Source organism: Leuciscus leuciscus (genome assembly GCF_965113295.1).
Source record: "Leuciscus leuciscus genome assembly, chromosome: 23".
In the NCBI taxonomy this organism is placed as follows: Eukaryota; Metazoa; Chordata; class Actinopteri; order Cypriniformes; family Leuciscidae; genus Leuciscus; species Leuciscus leuciscus.
The window spans coordinates 3,974,978-3,998,854 of NC_138747.1; the positions used below are offsets into that span (position 1 = coordinate 3,974,978).

General features: G+C 36.5%; 2 protein-coding genes across 5 annotated transcripts in view; both read right to left on the minus strand.

Moving 5' to 3' along the window:
• per3 (period circadian clock 3) overlaps nt 1-9,551 on the minus strand; it is a 26,530-nt gene extending 16,979 nt beyond the window's left edge. For 3 of the 4 annotated variants that reach the window (XM_082155767.1, XM_082155766.1, XM_082155764.1), the window contains exons 1-5: nt 9,433-9,551; nt 4,348-4,798; nt 4,137-4,202; nt 3,002-3,159; nt 534-652 (exon numbers count right to left, since the gene is read on the minus strand). In XM_082155767.1, the coding sequence (XP_082011893.1) occupies nt 534-652; nt 3,002-3,159; nt 4,137-4,202; nt 4,348-4,619 (615 nt within the window). In that variant the 5' untranslated portion in view covers nt 4,620-4,798; nt 9,433-9,551. The other variant, XM_082155765.1, reaches the window with a different exon arrangement.
• Nucleotides 9,552-10,291: 740 nt separating this feature from the next.
• vamp3 (vesicle-associated membrane protein 3 (cellubrevin)) lies at nt 10,292-23,607 on the minus strand. The gene is made up of 5 exons (XM_082156042.1): nt 23,510-23,607; nt 16,519-16,597; nt 12,910-13,068; nt 11,478-11,529; nt 10,292-11,300 (listed from the first exon to the last, which is right to left on the minus strand). Coding segments are annotated over exons 1-5 (309 nt in total). The 5' UTR covers nt 23,512-23,607; the 3' UTR covers nt 10,292-11,283.
• Nucleotides 23,608-23,877: the final 270 nt, after the last annotated feature.

Below are 23,877 nucleotides of genomic sequence, written 5' to 3' on the forward strand. Positions count from 1 at the left end.
TTATTTTGAGAAAACGGCCTTTAGCTATACATGTATTGTAAATGAAATTTACAGATGCAAATAGATAGTGTATTTAGGATGTTTTCTCTCCTCTAATCTGAAACTGCATGTTATGAACAGCCAAATAGCGCAAAATCTCAAAATTGAGCTGTGCATTGAAAAATTATGTTTTTGCCTGTAGCCTTAAAGTCACCATGAAATCAAGATAGTCAATTCTTCTTTCTATAGAATATCGCAGTATGATTATAAATGATTTATCCATGCATTTTTTTTAATTCATGTGTCCTTGTAATTTTGAATCAAAATAACTTCCCGTCCCTCTTACAGGCCTCTTGATGAGGGCGTGGCAACCTGTCACTCACATCAGATCCACCAATAGCAAACCACAACCATCCAATTAATTCCCCATGGACAAAATCAACATTATTTCTTGTTCAAGAAGCCGTTATAAGTAATAATAGGGAAGAAACTACTATCCCAACTTCTGTTTCAATGCGGCTAAGTGTGTGAGAGGAAGCGCAGCAGGGACGTACCGTGTTTTTCAGTGTGTGTTCTGACGTGATTCTCTCCAGCTCCTCCAGTGTGCACACAGTGGCGTCCCGTCTCTCCTCCAGACCCCTGCTCATCAGTAAGTTGTAGTACTCGCTGTTTGCTGCAGGAGGCGGCAGAGGAAACGTCAAATGAGCGGCGCATGAGAGTCACGGTAAATAATAATCAGTGTTTGGCTGAAACGACGGAGCAGGAGGCCACGAGAGAGATTACAACACCACACAGATGTACAACTGGGAGATTTCACATAGCATTACATCATAGACTGATGACAGATATTTACTTCAAGTGATAGCAAACAGAAATGAGCAGAAATCTATACATGCACTGAAGAAAGCTTTAATTAATAAAACTAAATCATTGTTTCCACCAAAATATACTATGGTTATTGTTACTACATAAACTCTATATTACCCTTGCAAAACTATGTCTTCACTGCAAACTTGCCATTCATTTATGACAAAATCACAGTAAACACAACAAATTTTGCAAAAACTTTGGTAAACATCCATATATGCAATACATTTATAAATATGCTGCAAATGTGTGGAAACATTTTCGAGTGCAGTATATTTTTTGTACAGGTAACCATGGATGTTCCTTCAGAGTTTCTTCACACTGTTTTAAAGGGTTAGTTCACCCAAAAATGAAAATTATGTCATTAATGACTCACCCACATGTCACTCCAAACACATTGGAGTGACATGTGTTTGGACCAAAATGTATTTTCGATGCTTCAAAACATTCTAACTAATCCACTGATGTCACATGGACTACTTTGATGATGTCTTTATTACCTTTATGGACGTGAACAGAATACCGTCCATTGACTTTCAATGGAGGGACAGAAAGCACTCGGAATAAATCTAAAATATCTTAAGATGTCTTCAGACGAGAAACGGAGGTCTTGTGGGTTTGGAGTGACATGTGGGTGAGTCATTAATGACATTATTTTCATTTTTGGGTGAAATAACCCTTTAATGAGATTATTTTTTTTATTTTTTTTAGTAGTACAAATCTGTCACGTTTTATGTTTGTTTTTATTCATGTCTGTATTTAAAGTCTCGTGTTTTGCTGTCAGTGTGTGAACTGGTTCTGTCATCCTCTGTTTGTCACTATAGTTTCATACTGATTTGAGTTTCACTTCAGGTGTGTCTAATTAATTAGTCTCGTTACTTCCTCTTGTTCTCTGTGTATTTAAGCCCTCTGGTTCAGTCTGCTCCTTGTCTTGCATTATTTCAGTTCTCTGTGATATGAGATGGTATGTTTACTTGATTAAGGCCCCGTTTACACGAAGGGAAGACGCAGATATTTCCCTGTGGTTTGGCCTCTCATTTACACGAAAACCCAGTTTTTAAACACAGAAAACGATTATTTCTAAAAACTCCGGCCAAAGTGGAGATTTCTGATAACGCCGGTTATGTGTTGCCGTGTCAACTGGGAGAAACGGGGTTTTAGGTTCTCAAACGGCACATTATGCGCCAGAAAATGCTTAACGTCATGTGAGCGGCCCTAGGAAGTCGCTCGTGTTATTCGTTGTTGTCGATTCTGAGGATTCTGATTGGCTTGCATGGCTCCCTACACTGCCGCCCAATAGGTTTGGCATAGTTATGACGGCGCTCGACGGCGTATTTATGCGGGTTGATGTAAATGACAACTTTAGGGGGGCAAATATTCGTTTCTCTAAATACCCGGCTATGTGTAAATGTGGCCAAAGTATTGGATTTAAGTCTCCTCTAGTATCTCCTCTGTCGTGCGCTTGATTACAGCCGCCTAATCCGTGACACAATCACTTAGTGGTGTTGTGGCAGAAAGATTTCCTTGCACAAGTAACATTAAAGAGTGCCATTTTTCCAAGTGATAACAGGATAAAGACTTCCTTCATGCATATCAGAAAATCAGGTGTTTGCACAAGCACACACATTATCAGCCGACATAAGGAAGCTAAATGAGAGCTCTTAAAATACAAGGCATGAATGATTCAGTTGAAAATGTATTTCCTGTGTTTTGGTGACTGGTCATCAGATCATCTGCTGCGCTTCAATGAAAGCTACCTTATTAACTAAATTAAATCATAATGTTTGCCCTCACTGAACCACGCCATATGTTTTGATTTGGATCTATTCCTCAAAGGACGAGTAATACATGGCAGCTGCATTCTAGCGTGTTGAGTTTCAGCATTACTTAACCACATGACGCACACGATGAGCTCATGTAGAAACCATCCACATCATCTCAAGACAGGCTTTACACTGTAAAACATTGAATAAAACCAGCAGCACAGGGGGAAGTGCTGAAGAATGCGGATAGATTTAGCAGAGAGCGGTTCGCCCCTTCCTGACGGACTGTTACATAACCACAGACGCGGATCTGAACGTGTGTTATACAGTAACAGCAGTCGCTCTAGTGGCTTTGTGCTTGGTGTCACACACCACAACAAAAGTGTGTTTACCTTGCACTTGTTTGACACAGTTCAGCGCGTAGTTCAGAGCCTCCACGGTGCTGGCTTTACTGCGCATCCTCTTCTCAGACGGCAGACGCTTCTTCATCTCCTGCACCGTCTGCATCATCTCTCTGTGTGTCTGCCCACGCTCGTGCTCCGTCTGCTCACTGCACACACACACACACACACACACACACACACACACGTTTCATTACAGGGATTTTTGGACAATTGCAAATGGATCACATTTCGAAGCCCATTTCCACCCCGTAAGAAAAAAATCAGTCTTTGGGAAATCATAATTATGAGATAAAAATTACCAAGTTATAATTTTGAGATAAAAAATGTTGAACTTTTCATAGATTGTAATTATGAGATAAAAAGTGATAATCATAACAAAAAGTTGGAATTGTTATCATATAAACTATAATATAATGTAAAGTGTATTTTTGCCATGAAGTAAATTTTGTGTCACAATTATGACTTTAAGAAATTGAAATGATAACATACTAAGACATAATTATCATAAATTGACAGGAAGTTGAAATTATGGGAAAAAGGTCCTTTTATAGACTCATAATTAACAACAAAGCATGATTTTGTTTTCTTATGTGGCAGGAATCGGCTTCCATAATTATAATAACTATATGGGTATAGAAATTATCTGAAAGTTGGAGGGAATTTTTTGTAACATTATCATTTGATCTCAACACTAGCTTTTTTCATTCTTTTAAACCAAACAAACTTCTTTTTAAATTTTAAATTTAAAGAATTAAATTTTAAATTTAAAGAATTAAATTTTAAATTTAAAGAATTAAATTTTAAATTTAAAGAATTAAATTTTAAATTTAAAGAATTAATTTTAAAGACACATTTTTGTAACTTCTTTTTGCCTGATGTTTTGCAGTGAGAAAATGCGTTCTAGTGCATCTTTCTTTACAATAAACAACGACACTTTATCTCTTTATCTAATGCAACTGCATGCAGGCATTTTTAAGTGTGACTAAGTCCACTGTATGATCCTTGATATTAATGCAAATCTGCAAAATACAAATACCATTGAAGTTTGCCACTGAAGCATAAGCTGAGTTGTGTTACTGTACGGTAAATCTGTGGTTGTGAGGGTTCGGATGTCTTCATTTACCTGCTGCACTCTGTGTGACGAGAGCTGTGAAAGCTGGAGGATGAGGAGACAGTGGCAGACTTTGAGCTGAAGACACAAAGAGAGAGAGAGTCTAATGTTGGGACGTGATAGGACAGGACTTAACCTACACATGTTCTACCTCCTCGAATGGACTTGCCAAAGTAAAGGTGTTGTTCTAGTCACTAACCCTCAGTATAAGTCATTGTTGTACCTCTTGCTGCTTCCTGACCCCGTGGTGCTTCCAGGGCTGCAATTGGCCGAGGAACGATGATGTCGTGATCCAGCGAGGCTGTCGTTCCCGCTGCTGGACTCGTGACCACTGTTCATGTCCACATCCTCGTGTGTGTGCTCTCCTCCGCTTTCCCCCCCGCTGGCCCCGGGGTCCGGCCCGCCGCTGGTTCGGTCCGCCTGCCCCGTACGCACGCAGGAGCCAGGAGAAGGGCTCTCCTCTTGTCCATCGGGAAAGCTGTCTCCTCCCGGCATTCCCTGCTGTGAGTTCTCCTCCGACCGCTGCCCACCGCTACTGAAGCTCGGATCCAGAGTCGAGATGCTCCGCTGCTTTTGTCCACATCAACAATGATGATCTATAGAGAAATCCATGACGACGATGACAACGTTTTACGAGGATAATTGGTGGATAATGTAGCCTTCCATTGAATGAACTGCAAGAGAAACACGGATACATATCAAACCCATGAAAAAGTACTTTGGTAATAACCTGGAACAATAATTATATAAAGAATAAAAATATATTAGTGTGTGTGTATATAAATATAGTGGTTTTTTTAAAATATATTTTGTACAATGTAAATAAATAAATAAAAAACTAATTAATAACCTGGAACAATAATTATATAATAAAAATATATTAGTGTGTGTGTGTATGTATATATATATATATAGAGTATTTTTTTAAACATATTTTGAACAATGTAAATAAAAAAATAATTAAAAAATATCAGAAATATATTTATGTAAATGCATATATATATATATGTGTGTTTTTGTGTGTGTGTGTGTGTGTGTGTGTGTGTGTATGTATGCATGTATGTGTATATTATATATATATATATATATATATATATATATATATATATGCATTTACATTGAACAAAATATGTAAAAAATAAATACACTTTAGATATACATAAAATGCATTTCAAGATTGGAAATTTTGTAACTTAGATTTTGTAATATATTTTAGCATTTGAAGCTCTTAACATTTCAATTTAGAAAATAATGTTGTCTTGATCCGTTCTGTTTACAACACATATTTAGGATATAATTTGGCCGAGGTACGTCAACATGACACATGCTTTTCAGAGCTCTGCATGTATAACGCGTGAGCTTCGTTTTGTCTCTGGCCTACACGGTCTAGGATCAAATTAGCAAGAAAACAACTTGATTTCACCACATTACGTCTCATTAACTGATAAACTTGGCGTTGTCGTGTTATGAAAACGAAATGTTTCGCACACGCACAGCACAAGATGGCCGGGTGTCGTATCAGCTTTCACTCTCAAAAACAACAGCCTGTCGGTGTCATCCGCAGAACGCATATTACACAACTGTCTGACTGTATTCAGCACTGTTATGTGTGCGTACTGTAACGCCTACACACTCGGTCCTAACAGTTAGTCCAACAATAAACATGTTTCAATTGGAAGGTGCCTTATCCTTGTGCCTCACGGAAATCTTTGAATTTTTATATTTCATATGTAATTATGAATTATTATGAAATTTCATAGTAAAATGTGAGTGGTGTCTGCTCATGCAACACACATCAGCATGATGTGGTAACCATATAGATGTTCGTCAGAGTGTTGCTATATCTGTATTAAGTCTTTAAGTCTGATTACTTATAAGTATGCACCAGCCTTTAATACTCCGCTTTAGTAGCTTGTTCTTAGTTCTGATTTAGCAAACAACAGTAAATACCAGGCAAGAACATTTACAGTACCAGTCAAAAGTTTGGAAACGTTACTATTTTTAATGTTTTTGAAAGAAGTCTCTTATGCTCATCAAGCCTGCAGTAAAAAACAAAAAAACTAAAACAAAACAAAAAAAAAACAGTAATATTATGAAATATTATTACAATTTAAAATAATGGTTCTCTTTTTTAATATATTTTAAAATGTAATTTATTTTTGTGATGCAAAGCTGAATTTTCATCAGCAAGTACTCCAGTCTTTGGTGTCTTATGATCCTTCAGAAATCATTCTAATATGATGATTTGATACTCAGTTATTATCAATGATGGAAACAGTTGTGCTGTTTAATATATTTTTTTGGAATACTTTTTTCAGGATTCATTGATGAGTAAAACGTTAACAGCATTTATTCCTTAAAACAGCATTTATTCAAAATAAAAACATTTCTAACAATATAAATCGTTACCATCACCTTTTATCAATTTAACGCATCCTTGTTGAATTAAAGTACTAATTTCTTACAAAAAAAGAAAGTTATTGTTCCCAAACTTTTGAACGGTAGTGTATATTGTTACAAAAGATTTCTATTCTAAATAAATACAGTTCTTTTTAAACTTTTTATTCATCAAATAATCCTGAAAAAAGTATCTCAGGTTATAAAAAAAATATTAAGCAGCACAACTGTTTCCAACATTGATCATAAATCAGCATATTAGAATGATTTCTGAAGGATCATAAGACACCAAAGACTGGAGTACTTGCTGATGAAAATTCAGCTTTGCATCACAAAAATAAATTACATTTTAAAGTATATTAAAAAAGAGAACCATTATTTTAAATTGTAATAATATTTCATAATATTACTCTTTTTTTTTATTTCTTTTTTTTAACTGCAGGCTTGATGAGCATAAGAGACTTCTTTCAAAAACATTAAAAATAGTAACGTTTCCAAACTTTTGACTGGTACTGTACATCAAATTTAGTTGCCTGCATATTTGTTACTCTGGTCTGCACTGTTTTGTCGTCAATAAAATGAAGATTATTGATTAAGGCATTCCTTGCCGCTTCTTCATAATTGGATTTACCTCTGAGTGAAAATAGTTACAAACTAATTTCTACACCAGTTTATTTTGGTGACGGCACACGGTTGTGACGTGTTGTAAAGTCATGACCCGTCTGTGTAACGACTGCGGTTTGTACACTGACTCTGACGCACTCATTCTCAGAATAGGTACAACTAGGTCAGGTTTTAAAAAACACATATAAAAAAATAAACCAAGTGGAGATCAGTCTGACTCAGTCTGCGCTTATAAACGGTCCTACAGGCCAATGACAGTGAATTGCTGAAAATATGTCTATGATAACCTGTATGAAATATGCTATTTGGGATATTTAGCATAAGCTAAAACATGACACCCAAACAGAACAGGGTAGCAGTCGGTGCTTTTAGTAAATATGCACATGATCACATGTAATTATGTAATACTGGACACGTCACGTTTCTTTGTCATTTACATTTATATGCACATCGCTTTCTTATCATATCTCAGGTCTTTACGGTAATGGATCTTTTGCAACAGGTGATCATCTTTATGGATACTGCATATTACTGTCATCCATAAAGCGCTACATGCATATTTATGAGTTATTGATTGACTTTACTACTTTTTCACCTCGTGTGTCCTCGTGAATCAACTGTATGGCAAATAACACTGGAAAATGCATTAGTTTCAATATTTCTGTGCGTCTAATCATTTGTCACATGATTTTGAGTGCGTTTCTAATTATTGTTATATCACCTGTGCTTAAAAAGAGTTGCACATGTGTGCGGACATTGCTCTCCTTGCGTCTAAAATAACAGTGGAACCTCGAAAAGGAGTAGACAGACAAATAGATTTAAAGGTGAAGTGTGTCATTTCTGCAACACTTGGAGAAACAGAGACGTGTTTCTGAACAGGTTTACCCAGATCTGCTCCGAACTCAGTGTTGCATTATTGGGCTGTTTGAGATGCTAAAACAATCTTAAAAGACAAAGTACTTACAGAACAGTTTTTTTCCCAAGTGAAATCAACCTACGAACGGCTTATATTTTTCTAAGATTGGACACTACTTAAAAGTATTTTACCATAAAAATAAATAAATAACTAAAAACACCTTTAAAAGATTATAATTAGTGTACAAATGTCTCAGACCCTCAACGGACAACTGATGATGTTTGAGGTAAGGTTTTTCTCTACACAAGCGTGTATAAACACACATCTAGCTGATGAAATATTTCAGAACAGGGTAAAACTACACTGAGAAGTTTCCATGACTTTTCCAGACTCTACATTTCAAAACTGCCTGATATTTCCAGCAGGAATGGATTTGTGTCGGGTAAAATTATCAGCATTGGCCAATTATCACTTTTTTTTCAAAACTAAATATGATATTTCTGTAAATATTCCACAATATTTGTTGCAAGGTTGCATTAGCCTATATCTGCACCACTGCTTTCTAATTATAGGCATCCATAATCCATAACAGTTGACTGCACATTTCCATGACTGTGTAACCCTGATTGATTCATCATTAAATCTTATCATAAACCTTATTGCAGATCAGGCTGAAATATTATATTCACAATAAACATCAAATGTTCACTGATAAACAACAATAAAAAACTTCTTCTCATTCATGAAACTCTTAAATAAAACGCGTATTCTAGCTCATGCAGATGCACATCATTTAAGATATAAAGCAACTACAGACCCCTGATGTCCTCCTCCTCACACCATCACTCTTGGCCTGGTCCAAACATCCTTTGAGATGCACCAGAAGAACAAGCATCTTCTAAAGTTCCCACATTCATAACTCATGTAACGAAAGCAATAGACTAAATGTTACTTTGTGATACTGATGCGCGCCTCCGCCATGCACATGCACGACCACGAGTTTGCAGAGAGAAAGATATTCCGCTAAAACCCTCTACATGAGCCGTACATCTCACACATACACAGCAGCATCACAAAAAACATAAGCTTTTAAATGAGACAGAAGTAATACAATTTAGTATTTAAGTCGGATGAGCAGTGCGCATGCGCAAGGATACATGCATAAGCCAACGTGATGTTTCACAAAAAAACACAAGCAGGATAATACATATTTAATGTATCAGAAGTGAGTGCTCATGACTGTATTATATAGTTAATTAATAACGTAATTATAATTGTGATATACCTGAAATCGTTGAAGATAACAGTGGAAGACTTGAACGCTGCGTTTCTTGTCTTATTAAACTCTCTTGAACACCACAGCACTATTATATCTATAAATCTCTTTCGTGCGCTTGAGAGCAGTACAAAAAATGAACACTTAGCACTTACTTGATGTTTATTTAAATTCTCACTTGCTCCAGTTTCTAGTGTGTCTCTCCATTACTCCGGAACGCAACACTTCACCCACGTGAGTTTGGCCGCCCGAAACCACGCCCACTCGACTCCCATTGGGTGGGAACGTTTCCCTACGACAGTCTGATTGGTCGAGCGGCGTGTAATAAACAGACTAGCCGAGAATGCGGCTGGACTCACGTGTATCACCATGTTATACAACCAGTATACAACAGATGAAAATGACGTAGCGGTGGAGATCTCGCGTGGTTATAACGAACTGTTATAACGCCGCGCCCTCCACTGGGGTTACATTTTGTGTCGTACAGGCGCGATTAAGACTAATTACCTGCTTTTAGCACTTTTAGGATCTGAATTGTTGCCTGTTGAAAGGGGCAGTAAGGAAATTATGTCTTTATTAACATGCATATAGATTTGAGATAGATGTCATGAGCTGGTACAAAATCAAATCACAACACAACATCTTTTTTTCAGTTGTTTGTATCAGTACACTTTTATATGTAAGGTTCAAATTTGGTTTCAAAAATGGCTACAAGGAAACAGCCTTCTGTAGAAAGCCCTCACACTATTGTTGTCTTGAGAGATGAATGCTATTCCACAGGTACATAATGTGCACCTTCGTCTTGAATGAAGACTGCAAACTGGATTTAACCAGCACAGATGCAGTAGTGCACAGTACATCTCTTTTCCTCGATGAACACAACGTTTGATTGCAGTATTTGAAATAAAAAGTGATTTGTAGCATCATCTAAAACAATCTGATCCATGCAACCCTTGCAATAAAAAGCAAGCTTCATGCTGACTTACTGAATTAAGGCTTCCGGTGAGAACAAAAGGATGTTAAATCCGTTTTATTGAGCCAACTTGGGCAATTCAATACACTTAAGTTTGTAAGGCCACAGCATAGAATTGCACTTGTTTACAATTTATACACATGTGAGACAAAGAAATACATAAAAAAAAAAGCTCAGATAAACAAACGTAAAATGTTTTGGCACCGTGAACGAGGTGAAGAAAACACCAAAAATCAATACTACTGAAATCTGATTAAGCAAAGATAATTCCAAGCAAACTATTTCTACACAAAGTAATTCAAATGATGCAGTTAAATTATTAGTGAATTTAATCGTTCAATAAGATTTCAAACGTATATATATATTATAGCATTTTTTTGTGCAGATATTCTGAGTGAAATCAGAGTAAAGTTCTCGGTTGTTACAGGATGGCAGTGGAGTTTGTCTACAGGCACTGATGGCACATCTGTGGTTGTTCAGGAAAGGCTCGTGTGTCTTGTTGGCACTGAAAAACTCTGACACGGCCAAAACTAGAGTGTCTGGTTACGGCCGTTCACTAAAAGAGTCCATGAGGGGATTCATCAATGACATGAGATGTTGGCAAACAACAAGTTTGGCCTGCTTTTTGGTCAACATGTTTTGGCCTCCAAATGATAGTGAAATGTTTCTCATCAAGTAGGACTTTTTGTGGTTTTGGATTATGTTGTAACTTGTACACTTATCTAGAGTCAGTCCTTGTTCTGTGGTTTGCACAGAGGAGTGTGTTAGATGTATTTGGAAATCATTAGGCATTTTGGAACTTATTCAAATTCTATTCAATTAAAAACAAAACCTAAAAAAAAAAAAAAAGACAAGAAAAAACCCATTGAGGATAGTTTACAATAAATGCTTTTGAACATCAGCAGGTTAGAACTCATTGGAAGAGCAATCGTTCGTTCATTCATTCATTCTCTTTTCTTTCTGAAGTTGATACTCCTTCATATCCTACTCTTTTCCTCAATTCATAACCAGTATTCATCTCTGTATTGCATCATTATGACTGCGTCCAGACTAAAAGAGGGGGGGGGGGAAAGAGCAGAGATTAAAATGGATGTAGTAAACTTTGTTTACGACACATTTAATTAACACATAAATTGTTTAAAGAACACTTAAATTACAGGGATGTTTATCATTTTGTACAATTGCTGCCCCTGGAGTGAAAGAGCATGTAAATACTGTGATACTCACTAATAATGACGACAATGATGATCACAATCACAGCTATCAAAATGGCCCACATCTGCAAAATCAACAAACAAGTAAACATTGTCATTTGGTGCATATGATGGCGCTTTCAGATCACTTATCCATTTATTTAATATATTATTTGCTACCTGCTTTGGTTTAATATTGTGTGTGTATATATATATATATATTTTTTTTTTTCATTTAAAAAAATACTGTATGTCTTTATATGTCCTATATTTTTAACTTTAACTGTAATGACATTTTGGAATAACAAAAATAAATATCACTGTATTTTAACCATCGGCTGCATATTAGTTTCTCTGTTTTTGAGTATGAGTATTTTGAGCTTATGGAAAACAGGAAAAGTAATTCTCTGACTATATTATTTTGAATAAGTATGTATTATATTTAAATATATGTATTTGTTAATAATTATACATGTATTTATTATTTTTTTAATTATTAATTATTACTGATATTTATCCATTACAGCTAGCCTGGAAATCCAGACCTAAATGTGAAAGATTAATGGTCTGGCGTCAACTAATGAAAATCGGCCAGCTCGAGGGGCGGCACCAAGCATGCATTTGAAAATCTCACTGCATGCAATTGGATAACACTACGACCAATCACAACAAGCCCCATACGCTTAGCTACCAGCGGACTCTTGCCGTATCCACATATCAGCAAAAACGCCCTCAAGCGCCGTCTTCTGTTCCTCTTTTAGATAAAAAGCCAAGTCTTAAGGCTGATTTATACTTCTGCGTCGGACCTACGCCAGAGCCTCTACACTGTAGTCAACGTGTTGGTTTTCATTTATACTTATGCGTCGTTGTCCGCGTTGACGCGCAATTACACTTGCAGAGGGAGCATGTGAAACCTGAGGGAGCGGACCTAGCAGACCAATCACAGCGCTTGCGTCCGCGTAGAGTTGACGCGTTGTTACATTTTTGGAGAGGTGCACATCAGGGTACGCGCGCTACACACAGCCTACGACGTAGCTACGGCGTGAGTTCGACGCAGAAGTATAAATAGGCCTTAACTCCTTCATTGTAGCGGACAAAGCCGTTTCAAACAACTGGTGTTCATCCATAGCCATCTTGCAATGTTTACTAATGACTTCGCCGTCGCAGCGCTGACGTCTTTGGTTTAGCTCACCTCTGGCCCGCCTATATCAGATAACCCGATGTGATTGGTGCAGCTCGGATACAAGGGAATATTTAATGAGCATCATTACTCGACACAAGAGTAAACTCGCTGAGCAAATTCAACTTGTGCTTTCGCGAGAACTCTGGATTTCCAGGGTACATTACAGCTGCATGAAGAACAAAACTTCCAATCATCTCTAAAGCCTTAATATCTATTATAAAACGCATTTAAACTAAATGAGTGTATGATATGAGTGCTGAACTCGTGTGTCTCCTTGTTTTACCTTGACGTTCTTCCACCAGTACTTCCTCTTGAGTTTGGCGGCGCTGGTCTCAAACTGGGAAGCACCGGCCTGCAGGGCATCGGCCCGATCGTCCAGGTCAGAGAGCTTCTGGTCTCGCTCCAGGACCTTATCGACGTTCACCCTCATGATGTCCACCACCTGGAGGGGGGAGACTGCTGTTAGAAGAGGATGAACTCAGCAAAAGTGATGCTAATGGCTGGAAAAGGTCAAGGAATCTTGCCATGTGTGTAAACACACAGCTGTCCGAACACCAGGGGAAGTTTATTAATCGATTTAATGATGCGAGACTTCTAAAAACCAGGCAAGCAACAGGAGATGTACTTCGATGATCAGCGTTTCACACTAACAGCACTGAAAGAAACAGACCGTCTTAACCTGACAGAATGGGAAGTTTCCAGCGACATTTCTCTGTCCACACTGAAAGTGCAGGACACAAAAACAAAAACATATTTGATGTTTAATACACATAGAGCAGGATTTCAGACTGATGTTACTGTGGGCGGAGCTCAATGTGAAATGACAAGAAGTTTTGTTGCTGGTTAGGAAAATAAATAATCAGGACTGAAAACTAAATACACTTATCTTCTTGGAGGCAAGATTTGTCCAAACATTTGGGAAACCAGTCTTAACTGGTATTATTATATTATTTATATATTAACTTCCGCATGAACTGCTACTGAAAAATGACGATGACTCATCTTGTCTGGAGGGGCATTTTTCTACTATTGTTTTTTCTCTCCAGTGAAATACTCATTAGAATGAAACTGTGTTTGAGGACTCAATATAAACTCTTGACTTCGTGAGTTTCTATCTGTTTTCCTACTGGAATCAACAGCATTTAGTTTAGTTTTACACCATCATTTGAGACTAAATGCACTTTGATCCATTCATAATGGTGTAAGAGGTATGTTTTGAGTTTATTATCTGTATTTATCAAAAATAAAAAGCTCTAGTCTAGAGCATGACATCCTGTTGCTCATTCAGTCTGAACAATTCTTACACCTTCAGCAGAAGAAATGGAAAGCATAAAACCCCCTGCTGTAATAGAATTACATAACAGGCAATGGCACACAGACATCTCAGCCTCCTCACATATGCTCTAGTGCTCCACAAACCCTGTTGCAGGATGACGGAGCTCCACCCACTGAAGAGAGACCGGCGTGTGCAGATCCATGTTTCTCTTACATAACAATAGTGACGGGGCGTTACATAACCAGCCGGCAGCCTATGAGCTCGACCCAGACTGAGCGAAGATGTATGTTGGGAGAGGTCAACAGTCATTGAGTGCACAGAGACCTGCATATGTCCCGATATAAACTTCCTCAAACTGAAATCATGAATATGACTGCGGTGAGCAGCAGAAGAGAAGTGGAAACACTGCTGAAGGATTACATCGTGCTCTTCAGGGAGTAGACACACAGAAAAAAGAGAGATCCACAGAGTCAAAGAGAAAGAAGCACATTCTGTATCATTTAACTTAACTGAAATTAAATTTTTTATTTTATATATATATATATATATATATATATATATATATATATATATATATATATATACACACACACACACATACATATCACCGGTCAAAAGAAAAAGTAAACAAGCTTGCATTTATTTGATAAAAAATACAGATTTATTTTATTGTGAAATATTACAAATATTAATATACTTTAAAATATAATTAATTCTTATTATATATGATCCTTCAGAAATCTTTCTAATATGCAGATTCATTATCAATGTTGGAAACAGTTGCTGGTTAGGGTTAGGTTTTAACCAGTGAAACTTTTTTCAGGATTCTTTGATGAATAAAAAGTTGAAAAATAACAGCATTTATTTAAAACAGAAAGCTTTTGTAACAATATACACTATCGTTCAAAAGTTTGAGTTAAATTGATAAAAAAAAGTAATAGTAAAGATTTATATTGTTAGAAAAGATTTCTATTTTGAATAAATGCTGTTCTTTTAAAAAATTTACTCATTAATGAATCCTGAAAAAAGTAGCACAGGCTCCAAAAAAATATTAAGCAGCACAACTGTTTCCAACATTGATAATAAATCTGCATATTAGAATGATTTCTGAAGGATCATGTGACACTGAAGACTGGAGTAATGATGCTGAAAATTCAGCTTTGCATCACAGATTTTTATTTTTTTATTTAAAGTATATTAAAATAGAAAACCATTATTTTAAATTGCAATAATATTTCACAATATTACTGTTTTTCGATCAAATAAATACAGGCTTGGACATAAGACACTTCTTTCAAAAAACATTAAAAATAGTAATGTTTCCAAACTTGTGACCGGTACTGTATATGCTTAATACTTTTGCGGAAAACGTAACACTTTTTTTCTTCTTCAGGATTCTTAGATTCATAGATAGTTCAAAAGAAGATTTATTTAAATTCTAAAAAATGTTTTTTCAATTTTAAAAGTCTTCACTGTCAATTGAATACGTTCTTGCAGAATAAAAGTTTATTTCTTGTAAAAAAAATGTTTTCCATAAAAAGTAAATCATATTAATTTGAACAAACCACTAACCGCACTAAATTAATATTTATATTATACTACTATACTGGCAGTAAAATTGAGATTGTACTGCTAGACTATATCTTGTTCACATGGATTCTGGTCTCTTATAGATTAGAATGGTACGGAGTGCCTAAAGGGACATGGTGATGGAAAAAATATGAGATGGGAGAAACAAATATTTCAATGCTTTTATGTTTGCTCGCAAAAAAAGTTTTGCGCTCCCCCGAGGAACTTAGCGTTTGCTTGCAAAGGGATGTGGTATGCAGTGTAAATACTTGCAGTGGTATGATTATAGTCAGGGTATAAAATTAACATCCTACTTTTTGGTTAGGTAAAACACCCGGATGATGCACATAATAAACCCCCCAAAAAACCGAAGTGTGGAATGTTGGATGCTTCATGCACTCAACTCTCGCATATTTAATGACACAGCGGAGGGGGAGGGGCATCAGAAGCCGCTATTGAATGATAAAATAACTTTATAAATTTCATACAACACACGATTGAGTACATGGTGCATAAGTGCATAGTGTTTATTGCACCACTTGGAACACAACTAAAGATATGCACTTGAAGAAACATTTGATTAAATAGATTGATGAATGAAAAGCTGTCAATGCGTATGTCTGATTAGGTGTCAGCCCTCACATTTTCTTCATGTTTCTTTGGTCTCAGCGATTTCGCAATCATTTTGTCTTACATAGCCATATAGTGAGTAAATGTATACATTTAAGAGTTTCTGGCAAAATTTTAAATTTAGCAGCAGGCGAAACAGTTTGTGTCATTACAAAATGTATTCAATGGTGGCGCCTAAAAACAGAAGAGTACAAACTCGCATTTTATATAATTGTAATATTGTAGTCATGTCTCACAGGGTGGAGTTTCAAGGTACAATTAAATATTCATTGTACTTTGTACTCGTTGTCCTGAAATTGTGTAACTGTTCACATCACAAAGGAACCATCCCTGAGAACATCGAAACGGAAATGAAGTGGACTATTTCTAGCTGTCCATGAGGAACACTGGGAGACGGTGTCAGGTGTGTCCTCTTACCTCATCCACCTGTGCCTGTGTCTGCTGAAGCCTGCGGTTACTCCCAGCAGTACCAGAGCCATCTGCACCCGGGGCGGACCTATGACAGAGAGAGAGAGGGAGAGAGAGAGAGAGAGAGAGAGAGAGAGACAGAGAGAGAGAGAGAGAGAGAGAAGGAGAGAGAGAGAGAGAGAAGGAGAGAGAGAGAGAGGCTCTTACATTACATTTAAAAAAAAGCCTTTGTCAGGACAGCTGGAAAAGTCCAGGCAAACACATGGAAAACCTTCTTGAGCAGTCCGTATCAATTTTTTTTAAGTGAATAAAGCTTAGCATAACGTATTCATTACTGCCGCTAATGTGATGTGAGCTGCGTGAAGCATCTGTTAAGCTCATAAAGGTCCTGTTATGTCATTCTTACAGAAATCTAGTGTGACAAACAGCATGTGATACTCTACTGCCACCTAGGGGCTGATAGACGACATTACTGGAGCTCGACTCAACCGGGAGAACTGTTAAAGGGATAGTTCACTTTGAAATTAAATTTTGGTATGTTTTAGCTTACCTCAAGGGCATCCAAGATGTAGGCCTAGGTGTCTTTTTTTCCGCAGTAGTTTCAATTTTGATATTTTTAGGTCAAACCGTTCTTGTCTGTCAGTCATATAATGCAGGTCGATGGTCACTTGTCTCAAAGAGCATGCACAGAGTCCAAATTAAAACAATTCCCCGTCGTCCAAATTAAACAATTCCCCATCATAAGTACACATTGATGGCCTAAGACACGAAACGAGCGGTTTGTGTGAGAAAACGAACAGTATTTATATCGTTTTTACCTCTTGAACACAGCTGCGTCCAAATGATCTGAGAGCGCGGGCGGGTATAGATATATACACTAGATGTCGCATTGGCTACTGCGAATAAATATAATACTGTTCGTTTTCTCACACAAACCGCTCGTTTCGTGTCTTGGGCCATCAATGTGTACTTACGATGGGGAATTGTTTAATTTGGACTCTGTGCTTGTGTTTTGAGACCGTGACCATAGACCTGCATTATATGACTGACAGACAAGAACGGTTTGACCTAAAAATATCAAAATTGAAACTACTGCGGAAAAAAAGACACCTACATCTTGGATGCCCTTGAGGTAAGCTAAAACATACCAAAATTTTATTTCAAAGTGAACTATCCCTTTAAAACTACACACGTAAACAAAGTCCTGGTTTCAGAATAACACACCATACAGAGGATTTTACAAGAGGATGACAGGCGAGTTCATAAATTCAAAGTGGTGTGAAACCAAATAACAGGAACATATGTAGAAGCATTTGACTAAAGACGAAAATGGGAGGTATGAAACACTCAAGCTCAAACGAGTGTATTAAAGCACTAATCAAGTTAAGCTCTCTGTAAACATCCAAAGACACTGAACCAGTTCATAATGAAACAACATACACACATTCAGCATGAACCACGACTTACAGTAGTCCCAAAAATGTCTGAACATCATTGCATTAGAAATCCAAGACAGTCTCTAATCATAATTTCTCACAATTAACGGAGTAATTTTTGCTTAATGACGTTTAATCTGGTGTCAAAGTTTCTATGAAACGGAGTTTATTTGTAAAGGTAAAATCTGAATCTCTACACAGAACACAGTCATGCGCTGTCAGGAGAAATGGGGTACGTTGGGGTACTTTAGGGGTCCAATAGCTTCTCACAACTGCTTTTTTAACCTGTCAACTTCAAAAAGGTGCATTTCAGTATCTTAGAGTAGTGATATGTTCCCTTAAAATACTACTATGAACTTTTAGGGGTAAATAAGGCACAAAGCTGTTGTACACCTATAGGTACAAGTTTTGCAAAACAAATTCTGAGTGTGTGTGTGAAAGGTCTCAAGCCAGGCTTTAAAGGGATGGTTCGGAGTGATTTCAACGTAGGGTTCCTTTGCACCATGACCTCGAGCCAAACACCCCTTTGGTCGAACATTATTAAAGTTAGAGCTTATTTAGAGATATCAGCCGAATGGCTTAGTGCAGGCGCTAATGTATCCAAGGTTGTATCTGGTAAATTACTCCACTAATAATGCCCAGAATGGTACCAAACTTCTACAGTAGAACAAATAGGTTCTGTACTAAACGAGGCATTGGAAAGTTTGTAAGTACATCAGGAGTTTATTTAAATAACACTTGCCCGATGGCTAATGCTACCGCTAACCCGGACGTCGAGGTCACTTCCGTGATTTGGGAAAAGCCTGTAAAAGTCTTGGCAGAAAGTGATGCATTAAAGGATGTAGTGTAACGACGCCCAGTTCCAGGAATGCACTAATATTTTGTTGGTAGTGCCAGTTTGCACAATTATTAGTTAACACTAAGTTGTCAACACTTCGGGAAAAAATATTTAAAAAAATGCATCGCTTTCTGCCAGGACTTTTACGGGCTTTTCCCAAATCATGCAGGGCCTGAATTTCATTTTGGAAAATGGGGGGGAAATCCCCCTCTTAGGATATTCTTATGGGGGGTGATTTTTTATTTGAGGGGGAGTTTAGACTTTTTTTTTTATTACATTTATCTCGCCTAAATGTTTGCTCACTCATTGCATTTTTACAATGGGGTAATTTTGTTCTTAAGAATTTACACAACTCAAGGAAGCTTTTTTTCAATCTTTGAATTAAATTGAAAAAAAGTAGCACAAATAAATACGATAGAATAAAGATACCAATAAAGAGAAAAGTTTTTGCTTAGGTCTAACACTAGTATTCAGAAATACTACAGAGACTGATTAAAAGTAATCAAATGTAAAATTACACTGGGTAGTATTTTAGTCCTGACTAAATTAAATACATAGGCTATTAATCCTGATTCCTTCAAATGAAAGCTATGTTTTGTTGTTTTGACAACCAAATTAATGACAGACACATATGTCTGCTGTCACTGTAAGAGCTAGTGCACGGATCCTGTTTTCATTATACGGTCACGTGCGATTTATGCTTATTTAAGACATAACCGACTGTGTTTAGAGCATCGGTTCCCAACAGGGGGGTCGCGGCCCACAAGGGGGCCTCAGCGAGCTCTGTGGGGGGTCGCGTCATATTTTGAAAAGTTTTGAGTAATTTGCATTAAATAAAAGTCCTTAACTTTTTTCTGTTCAAAATTTATATAATGAGCGAGTTCATCATGAATCCATTTTCCAAACCGTGTTTTTGTCTTATCCTGAATCACTATGTCTATGGTACACCTATAATAAGTGATTACATTGGGACTATTTTACCCTGGTTCAGATCGCTGCCGCTGCGGAGTAGCCCAGTACCTGCGTGACTCGTCAAAGACGCACACAGAGAGAGAAGTAGTTCCGGCTACAATGTTCTTCTGAAAGACGCATTATTCTGTTAATAAACGCATGTTTGTTATCGCTCGCTATAGCGCCAAAAGCCTAAAAAATAAAGCCTCACATTGACAAAGCCTCACAAATAACATGCAAGTATTGAGGCCCCAGACACCAGTCATTTAGTAATAGCCTATATTCATTCTTTTTTTACCTACACACAAGTGTGAATACTGATATTTTTGTTATTGCATTTAAAATAGGGCAAATTTATAGGCTACTCCTAGGCTTACATTTTTAAATTACAAAGGGCCTACTAATGTTTTTGTTATTGTATTTTCAATATTATAGGCTATTATTTGTGCATAAACATATCTGTTTATAGTAAACATACCGTTTGTTTGACAACTACATATTTTGTCATCCTTGCTGCAAGCTTACAAGAGCGAAAATATCATTAAATGTGAAGGGGGGCCCTAAAATATTTTCTTGGGAAAAAGGGGGTCTCAGACAAAAAAAGGTTGGGAACCACTGGTTTAGAGGATACTCACCAAGACCGAAATTGACATCATTTTTGACTGTTAAAGCGATATAATCCACGAAAAATAACTTTTGTTACCCGCGAGCTGTTTGTGAGGCGGCTTTACTCTATGTATGTGTGCAGAGAAAAAAAAACATCTCTCAGCCAGCGCGCAAGTACCGAATAGTTTAAAATCGCGTGAATGTTTAAACTGGTAAGACTTAAAAAGACGTGCAAATGGTAAACTTTAGTTACTCATGATGCAATGCTGGCCCGATTATGCAAGTGACAATTCCGTCTATCCCGACTCCCGAAACGCAAGAGTGTATTATCGCCTGCAGCGCTTAACGATTGCCTTGTGCAACACATTTTGAGAGACGAGAGATAGAAGACGCAGCACCGCTGAATCACTCACGCTGTTTGAGAAATTGCGTCTCGCAGACAGTTTTAAAATGACTGATTTGATTTTATAATCTGTGTGGATTAATTTACTAATACAACCTACATGCTAAAGTGAATCAATGTTTGCGGGAATTTCCCGCATTATAAGTGGGAGACCTGCGGGAATGATTAAAATTACGCGCAGTACCCGCAATCCCGCGCCGAAATTCGAGCCCTGTCACGGAAGTGACCTCGACGTCCGGGTTAGCGGTAGCATTAGCCATCAGGCAAGTGTTATTTAAATAAACTCCTGATGTACTTACAAACTTTCCAATGCCTCGTTTTATGAGTACAGAACCGATTTGTACTACTGTAGAAGGTTGGTACCATTCTGGGCATTATTAGTGGAGTCATTTACCAGATACAACCTTGGATCCATTAGCGCCTGCACTAAGCCATTCGGCTGATATCTCTAAATAAGCTCTAACTTTAATAATGTTCGACCAAGGGGAAAAAGGCTTCTGGGGGGGGGGTTTGGTTCGAGGTCATGGTGCAAAGGACCCTAGGTTGATTTTACTCCGAACCATCCCTTTAACTGCCGTCTAATGCTGCGGATAAAGAGTGACGACAGGAGACTGGAAGAGAAACATCAGGACTCAATATAGAGCAAAGAAAAACACACACATTCCACACCCAGACGTGGAAGGTACCGAAAGCCTCCAGGTCATGTGACTGGCAGAAATCTCACTGCAGAGATCCTCCAGTGTAAGAAAACACATGGCGCTTTCTAAATGCTGACTTGTGTAAATCAGATGTTTCATCACAATACTTTTATATTTTATATTACTTTTATAATACATTTTTATATTTTGAAGTCTGATATTTGAACCTGACATCAATCAAATATGATATTTGCGACAACTCAAAACATGCTGCGATAAAAAAATTACAATGAGATTCATGAGCCTGAAATTAATATTACATCCCTATTTTACAAAAACGGGCAACATTTCTATCAACTCACAGATTCAAACCAAAAAATATTATGAAATTTCTGAAAAGTGCAATTCCTGTTATCCAACTGGGACATCCAGAATGATTTTTATTTGTTAAATAATAAAGAATAATAAATGATTCTGAAGAACACATTATTTGATGTTTATTGATGTTAAGTCTTCAGGTTGATATAACTATATATTACCAAGCTGAGCAAAGTGTTTTTGGTGTTTAAATAGTTTTTTGTTGTTGTTTGTTTACATTGATGTTAAAATGACTTTTAGATTTGTGACATTACTTTTATGTAGGCTAGTCTTTCAGAAGTTGTAGTGATGCTTTCTTTACCCAGAAAGAATGTGAAACATGTATTGGTTATATCATTTTCAGTTTTTAAATATAATTAAAATGTATTTTACACACTTTTATTGCATCACATATCGAATTATTTAACAAGTTACCGCAGACACATATTGCATTTTTCTTCAATATCATGCAGCCTCGAGATACATCATGATCATATCATTATTCATTTGATTGATGCATCAATCCATATCGATGCATCACACACACCTCTGCTATTTATAGAGATATAATTTGTGCTGATGTTAATAAAACTTACAAGTAATTAAACACAACTGTTTAATTTTCTGTTCTCAAACTTGATTTTCCAATTGGAAAATTATTCCAATTCTATTACATTTATTCTAAAGTTCTGTCTAAAACTGTAAACTATACCTAGCATTAAACATAATCATGTCAATAATAACATCCAGGGAACTGGTAAGTTTTGCGAGCTAATCTGACACAGACTTCAAATTAAGTCACACATCCTCACCAGTACAATAAAGCAATAAAAGGTGAATACTTCATAACTGTTCATTAATAAATCGATAAACTACATCATAAAGCATAACAAACCACTACTTAAAGTGCATTTCTGATTAATTTATTGTACATTTACTAATGATCTGTTAAAAATTATTTAAAAGGAAATTATTCTCAGGTAAAATCCTCAATCAACCAAGAGGTAAAAATATATATTCAAATAAATAATATATTTATTACAAATAATATACACGTAAGTTATATAAAGTTGATCATACACTGTTTATAGTACGTCACCAAAAATATCAATCTACAACATTCAATCAAAGCATATTAACTGAACTGCAGTCGGGCTGTTGAAATGTGAAATCATATTTGATGAGGCTAATTTAACTAAGCTTATTTTATTTTATTAACCGTTAATCGTTTTATATTAAATCTCCACATTTGCGCCGCAACTTTGATAAGCATCCGCATTTAAAAAGTCAAAAGACAATACAATTATGTAATTTAAACAACAAAGACAACTCATATATGATATTATAATGGTAAAATGTGTGTATTTAGCCTCAGTTTAAATAATGTTTCAAGTTGTCACAAACTTTGTTGTCAGAAAAAAGCTGTTAGCCGTTAGCATGTAGCGGATATACTAATATATACGGTCTAAAACTCTTTAATTGACAATTAAGTTCACTATTGGCGTTATTTGCGACGATTCCAACTAAAAGCGACTTAAATTAAACTCCAACAGTGAAAAAAATTTAAAGTAAAAAGTCCGTAAGCTAATCTGCTACGCTAACCTGTTGATTTAGCAGCATTCACACCCATTTGCTGCACGACACACACTTCACAAACACACCCAGAAACTGATATTCATGAACATGTAAAACACGACATTACATATAACATTAGGTACTGTATATGGAATCATTGAGCTCGTGCGAGTGATGTTGGTGTAATTTTACTTACATGTTTGTTGAGTTTATGTGATGTGTGAAGGCCCCGATTATACTCCAGCTGCTACTGTGAGCGCGCGCGTGTGTGTGTGTGTGCGCGTGCACACAGAAAAATTCCAGTCAAGTTGAAAGTGGCTTTTCATATTAGTATTAGTATAAATTCATACTAATAAATATGCATATATAAAAACATAGTACACTGTATAGTATATTACTTTTATTTACTGTAATAGGATATATATATAAATATATAAATAAATATATATTTAATTATAATTGTAACATTATATTTGTATAAATTCATACTAATAAATATGTATATATAAAAACATAGTACACTGAATAGTATATTACTTTTATTTACTGTAATAGGATATATAT

Coding starts and splice junctions, on each gene's coding strand:
- vamp3 (XM_082156042.1), bottom strand. Junction 13,069..16,518: donor CACAGGCACAGGTGGATGAG/GTAAGAGGACAC, acceptor TCCCCCCTCCAG/GTGGTGGACATCATGAGGGT. Junction 11,530..12,909: donor ACTGGTGGAAGAACGTCAAG/GTAAAACAAGGA, acceptor TTGATTTTGCAG/ATGTGGGCCATTTTGATAGC.